The sequence below is a fragment of the Penaeus vannamei genome, chromosome 37, assembly GCF_042767895.1.
Source record: "Penaeus vannamei isolate JL-2024 chromosome 37, ASM4276789v1, whole genome shotgun sequence".
Lineage (NCBI taxonomy): Eukaryota > Metazoa > Arthropoda > Malacostraca > Decapoda > Penaeidae > Penaeus > Penaeus vannamei.
In genome coordinates, this window is record NC_091585.1 from 10718255 (window position 1) to 10725509 (window position 7255).

Below are 7255 nucleotides of genomic sequence, written 5' to 3' on the forward strand. Positions count from 1 at the left end.
GGGTGGGTCCGGCAACGGAATCTCGGCACTCCCCACATCCAAGTTAACTATTGGTGGGACAACCTGGTACAACTGTTCAAAATGCTCAGCCCAATGCTCCTGCACTGCAACAGGATCTGAGACGATCTGGCCACTCACTAAGCGAACTGCTGTCACCTGTGAAGAGGGCTTGGAGTTCAGCTTTCTATGGGCTTGGTAGGTAGGACAAAGGTCATTTACTAAGAAATGGCCTTCGACCTCCTCCGCAAGATTCCTAATAAACTGTTCCTTGTCCCCTCTTAACAGCAACTCTGCGCACCTGAGAACGGTGCAAATCCTGAACCCCTGTTAGACAAGCCACATGACAAGCATCTGTGGCATCCAGTGTCTCCTGCGAGATGAAATTTCGTCTTGCTCTCGGGTGTTCATCAATTGTACAGGGTCCCTCCGATTGTTGAGTGCTGTGAAACGACCAGAGACTGCCTCAGCAAACCCTGGGTACACTCCCCCTCCCTCAGCCTGTCCAATGAAACACCCTGGGGAGATCATTGGACCACTGGGGAGTTTTGAAATGGACCCGAAGGGTAGCCACAACCAATCTATGGTCAGTCCCACAGAACTCGGCATTTCTATACACCCTGCAATTCTGGAGGATCGTCCAGTGAGTGCTAAAGAGTATGTGGTCGATCTCCTTGGCTGTACTACCCGCATTGCTGAACCACATCCAGTGATGTGGCCCTAGGCGCTGATACCAGGAGTCAGAAATCCTCAGTTTCTGGCACCTAGCAAAGTCCTGGAAAAGGAGGCTATTCTCGCTGTCGGTATCAGCTCCTGAACCATGGGGACCAACAGACATCTCATAGCCAGCTCGATCACAGTTAGTTACTGCATTGAAGTCACCCAGAACAACACGGATATCTCGCCAGGGACACCTGTTTGACACAGATGCTAGTTTGGCGTAGAACATCTTTCACATCAAGTTTACAAACATCGGTAGGAGCGTACACAGCAATAAGACAAATAAAGCCAAATGCTAGCTTCAGTCTCATTAACATTATACGGTTATTGACTGGAGTAACCTCCACTACTGAGGGCTGGAGTCTGCTGGAGATGGCCATGGCTACTCCCTGGAGATGGTGACCGTTGCTGCGGCCTGACCAGTAGTAGGTGTAGCCACCTACACTGATCGTGCTACTGCCAAGTCTTCTCACCTCCGAGAAAGCAGCCACCTCCACTCTCTGCTTCCACAGTTCCCTCGACAGCAGAGGCAACCGATCATCCTGACGTAAAGAACGGACGTTCCAATTCAAGGTTTAGCTTCGGACAGTCGTTCTGGGTGGACGCCACCTCTGCCACCGCCGCCGACGTTGCTCTATATAAAAGGGGGCGGCAGGCTGTGGGACCCATCATCCACCTACGGGTTTCCCTGTCTTTCCCCCATAAGCTTCATATATATATATATATATATATATGTATATATTTATGTATATACATATATATATATTATATATATATATATATGTATATATATATATATATATATATATATATATATATATATATTTATGTGTGTGTGTGCGTGTGTGTGTGTATGTTCGGTTCGCAGCCGAAGCTGCTCCTGACCTCGTGCGGGAGCGACGAGTTCACCTGCAGCGACGGCCACTGCATCCGGAAGAGGCTTCGCTGCGACCTGTCGGTGGACTGCAGCGACCAGAGCGACGAGATGAACTGCGACGTGGTCATCATCCCCGAGGGCTACTCCGTCAAGATCCCGCCGCCGAGGGAGGCCGTGAAGCCTGTGCCCTTCAAGGTGTTTTTGACCATCAGGTCCATCAAGGACTTCGACCTGACCAAGTTCCGCCTCACCGTCGACCTGATGGCCTCCGTCAAGTGGACGGACAGCCGCCTGGGCTACAGCAACCTCCGGCGCGACTACAAGGCCAACCGCCTCCGGAACATCGATCTGGTGTGGGTCCCGACGCTCACGCTCATCGACGGCACCAAGGGCACGGCCAAAGGCATCATACACTCGAGGGTCGTGTTCGTCTACAGGGTCTCGGACGAACTGCCCGACGACGAGAGCATAATCTTGGAAGGTCGGCCTCGTGGGTTTGGACGCACGAACACGCGCGCCCAACATATTCTCTTTCGCACACGCACAAGCACGCCTGCTTTTTCACACACACTGATCATGAAATTATATGCCTTAATTAATATATATTCGAAAATAGCTCTCGCAAAAAATCCCTCCCGCCACAAAACAATCTAAATATTTCAACCATGATGTTTTAAAATCCTTTATTGCTTATTTCGTATCCGTCTATTTTATCTACTCATGTCTCCACTATCTTTTTTCACAACTCAACCAGATTACAAGTACGACGGCACCCTCAACTTCCTCGTCCTCGAGCAAGAAATGTCAGTGACCTTTGCCTGTAATTTTGACCTCATGATGTACCCTTTCGACCAGCAAGTCTGTTACCTCAACTTTGAAATCCAGAATTTGAACATCAGGTTCGGAATCCTCGAAAAGGTATGGAACTCAGAAGGTAAACTAAACGAAAGATTTTGCGCTTTGATTACATAACATTTCTTTCGATAAAATCTATATATTCGTCTAATGCTTGCTCCAAAGCTTCATTGCATCAACCTTACTGGAAAATTTACAAATCAAGCCCTTATCAGTATCTATAAGTACAACAATGGTATAATAAACAACTGCTTTAGGCGTGAAATACCTTAACTGCCCATCAGATACAGTGAGATTAGTGATAGCAGATGGGCACAAACCCGTTTATTGGTCCAATCACCTAGAATGAGGTCAGGGACGACTCAACGATTGCAGCCGGAAAAGGGTTAAAGAAACAAGGGCTTTAGAAGCAAACTAGAATCTCTTTGGGCATTTTGCTGTGGTTACTGTTGTCTATGCTGTTGGTTATATCACTATCATCATTGTTACTATTGATATCATCATTATCATTATTATCATTACGATTATCATTATTGTTGTTATTATTATCATGATCATTATCATTATTGCTTTTATCATTATGATCATTATCATCATTACTATTATCATTTTCATATTACCCTTATAATTATTGTTATCATCATTAATGATATCATTACTATTATTATTATTATTATTATCATTATTATTATCATTAACTTTTATATTATCATGAGTATTGCTATTACTGTTACTATCATAATCATTACTCTATCATTATTGTAATCATCATTACTATCATCATTATCATTATCATTATCATTACATTTTATTATCATGCCATCACCATTATTACTGTTATAGATCTATAAGCATCGTAAAATACCCCCATTACTACTTAACAAAACATACCCCCTATAATACTTAACAAACCCGTTTATAAACCCAGTCACTACTTCACAAAACCACTGTTATAAATGTATACGCATCATAACACCATAAGTCTAAAAGCATCATAACCTAATAAATCCATAAGCATCATAACCTCATAAATTCATAAGCATCATAACCTCATAAATCCATAAGCATCATAACCTCATAAATCCATAAGCATCATAACCTCATACATCCATAAGCATCATAACCTCATAAATCCATAAGCATCATAACCTCATAAATCCATAAGCATCATAACCTCATAAATCCATAAGCATCGTAACCTCATAAATCCATAAGCATCATAACCTCATAAATCCATAAGCAACATAACCTCATAAATCCATAAGCATCATAACCTCATAAATCCATAAGCATCATAACCTCATAAATCCATAAGCATCGTAACCTCATAAATCCATAAGCATCATGACCTCATAAATCCATAAGCATCATGACCTCATAAATCCATAAGCATCATAACCTCATAAATCCATAAGCATCATAACTTCATAAATCCATAAGCATCATAACCTCATAAATCCATAAGCATCATAACTTCATAAATCCATAAGCATCATAACCTCATAAATCCATAAGCATCATGACCTCATAAATCCATAAGCATCATGACCTCATAAATCCATAAGCATCATAACCTCATAAATCCATAAGCATCATAACTTCATAAATCCATAAGCATCATAACCTCATAAATCCATAAGCATCATAACTTCATAAATCCATAAGCATCGTAACCTCATAAATCCATAAGCATCTCAACCTGATAAATCCATAAGCTTCATAACCTCATCAATCCATAAGCATCATCATAATCATCATCCGGAGCTAACGCCGACGGGGGCGCATAGCCGCGTCCACCTTCTGCTTCCACCTTTTGGGATCCCTCATAGCAAGTCGCCAGGCAGGGGCCCGGCCCATCTCGAGCTCTTCCCGACAGGTTTGATCGATCTGCCCAAGCCACGACCTCCTAGGTCGTCCCACAGGCCTCCTCCACCCAGGGTTGTCTCTTACAAAGACAACCTGATAGGCAGGATCAGCCTGTGGAAAGCGATCCAGGTGGCCATATAGCCTGAGTTGGCGATCCCAGATTGTGCAGGTAACAGGTCCTATTACAAAAGGCTTCAAGACGAGACTCCATTGCACTGGATAATGTCCAGGTTTCACTACCGTATAGCAAAACTGGCATTACCAGGGCCCTGAAAACACGTAGCTTGGTCCTTCTGCACAGGTACTGGCATCTCCAAATACTCTTGTCGAGAGAGTTCATGACCCCTGCTGCCAGGCCAATCCGTCTGCTGACTTCCTGGTCTGACAGCCCAGAGTTATGAACTGCACTACCAAGGTATGTAAAGCTCTCTTTGACTTCAATGTCCTCGCCGCAAGCACATACCGACCGAACAGGTTTTCCTAGCAAGTCCCCAAAGTCCTGGATCTTGGTCTTGGTCCAGGAGACCTCTAGACCCAAGGGCTTCGCTTCATTACTAAATGCATTGAGGGCCACCACTAAGGTTTCCAAAGACTCAGATAGAATTGCAACATCATCGGCAAAATCAAGGTCTGTAACCTTAATATTGCCCAGTGTTGCTCCACAATGACTTTGAACAGTAGCTCTGCTTAGTATCCAGTCCATGCAAGTGTTGAAAAGGGTTGGTGCAAGAACACAGCCTTGCCTCACTCCTGAACTGACAGGAAAGAAGCTCGACAGGCCCCCACCACACTTTACAGCACTTTCAGTACCAGTATATAGGTTTGCTATTAGTTCAATAATCCTTGTTGGAATTCCTCTCAGTCTCAAGATCTCCCAGAGTGATTCCCGATGTACTGTATCGAACGCCTTCTTGAGGTCGATGTAGGCTGCAAGCAACCCACGTCCGAACTCACGACGGCGCTCTACAATGACTCGAAGCGCAAGGATACGGTCTATTGTGGACTTACCAGGTGTGAATCCGGATTGCTCTGGCCTCTGATACGCCTCAGAAGGATGCGGGCAAGAACCTTGCCTGGTACACTGAGCAGTGTGATGCCGCGGTGATTGCTGCAGTCCCATCGGTCCCCCTTCCCCTTCCAGAGAAGGATGACCACATCCCTCAACAGGTCAGAGAGAACAGTACCGGACTGCCAAATGGCAGCCAGGACAGCATGCAATCCCCGTGCCATAGGTTCACCACCAGCCTTTAACAGTTCAGCTGGGATGCCGCAAATGCCCGCTGCTTTACCACTCTTCAGCTTGGAGATCGCCTCCCTAACCTCAGCTAGGGAGGGAGGGTCCTCGCTAATGGGCGGGTCTGGCAGCGGAATCACGGCACTACCCACATCCAAGTTAACTGTTGGAGGGTCAACCTGATACAACTGCTCAAAGTATTCAGCCTAACGCTCCCTCACCGCAACAGGATCTGAAACAATCTGGCCACTCACTAAGCGAACCGCAGTCACCTGTGAAGAGGGCTTGGAGTTCAGTTTTCTCAGGGCTTGGTATGCAGGACGAAGGTCATTTACTAAGAAATGGCCTTCGACCTCCTGAGCAAGATTCTTAATAAACTGTTCCTTGTCCCTTCTTAACAGAGACCTAGTTCTGCGCACCTGAGAACGGTGCAAATCCCGATCCCCTGCCAGACAAGCCGCACGGCAAGCATCAGTGGCTTCCAGTGTCTCCTGAGAGATTGAATTCTATCTTGCTCTCAGGCGTTCTCTAATCGATTCTTGGGCTGCATCAAGCGTTTCACGCTTGAAGGTGTCCCACAGAAGTACAGGGTCCGTCAGATTGTCAAGCGCTGTGAACCGATCAGAGATTGTCTCAGCAAACCTCCGAGCACACTCCCTCTCCTTCAGCCTGTCCAGATGAAACACCCTAGGGTGGTCATTGGGCCGCTGGGGAGTTTTGAAGTGTACCCGAAGGGTAGCCACAACCAATCTATGATCAGTACCAAAGAACTCAGCACTCCTATACACCCTGCAGTTCTGGAGGATCCTCCAACGAGTGCTAACGAGAATGTGGTCAATCTCCTTGGTTGCATTACCTGCATCGCTGTACCATGTCCAACGATGTGGGTCCGGGTGCTGGTACCAGGAGCCAGAAATCCTCAATTTCTGGGATTTAACAAAATTCCGGAAAAGGAGGGAATTCTTGCTGCCGGTATCAACTCCCGAACCATGAGGACCGACTGACATCTCATAGCCAGCTCGATTGCAGCCAGATACCGCATTGAAGTCACCCAGAACAATACGAATATCTCGCCGGGGACAACTGTCTGCCACGGATGTAAGTTTGGCGTAGAACATCTTTCACATCAAGTTTACAAACATCGGTAGGAGCGTACACAGCAATAAGAGACATGAAGCCCAAAAACAGCTTTAGTCTCATTACCATAATACGCTCATCGACTGGAGTGACCTCTACCACCGAGGGCTGGAGCCTACCGGAGACAACTATGGCTACTCCCTGGAGATGGTGACCATCGCTGCGGCCTGACCAGTAATAGGTGTAGCCACCTACACTGGTCGTGCCGCTGCCAGGTCTTCTCTCAGCTTCCCCAGTTCCCTCGATAGCAGGGGTAACCGATCATCCTGACGTAAAGAGCGGACGTTCCAAGCCCCCACCCTGACTTCCCGCCTGAGGTTAACCCTCGGGTAGTCGCTCTGGGTGGACGCCACCTCTGCCATCCCCGCCGATGCTGCTCCACATAAAAGGCGGCAGGCTGCGGGACCCTTCATCCACCTGTGGGGTTCCCTAGGGCTTTGCCCCACAAGCTTCATATTGGGCTGGCGGCTGCCAGGACGCAGGCAGGACGAGGAGCTCCCGTTCCTATTCCGCGCCCCAGCAGCCACCCTCCCAACGGGGCCCGCAGCCCGCCTCTCTCGTTGGGTAGG

At 46.9% G+C, this 7255-nt stretch overlaps 1 protein-coding gene across 1 annotated transcript; it reads left to right on the forward strand.

The window, feature by feature from the left end:
- Window positions 1-1570: 1570 nt before the first annotated feature.
- LOC138859636 (gamma-aminobutyric acid receptor subunit theta-like) lies at window positions 1571-2798 on the forward strand. Its single transcript, XM_070115430.1, has 3 exons — window positions 1571-2075; window positions 2349-2528; window positions 2734-2798. Exons 1-3 carry the CDS (start codon window positions 1571-1573, stop codon window positions 2796-2798), a joined length of 750 nt encoding a protein of 249 aa, XP_069971531.1.
- Window positions 2799-7255: the final 4457 nt, after the last annotated feature.

Bases quoted from the DNA above. Each gene is read 5' to 3' on its own strand.
- LOC138859636 (XM_070115430.1), top strand. From the start codon at position 1,571: ATGTTCGGTTCGCAGCCGAAGCTGCTCCTGACCTCGTGCGGGAGCGAC. The intron at 2,076-2,348 runs GTCGGCCTCGTG...CAACTCAACCAG, and splicing joins CGAGAGCATAATCTTGGAAG to ATTACAAGTACGACGGCACC. The intron at 2,529-2,733 runs GTAAACTAAACG...ACTGCCCATCAG, and splicing joins AAAGGTATGGAACTCAGAAG to ATACAGTGAGATTAGTGATA.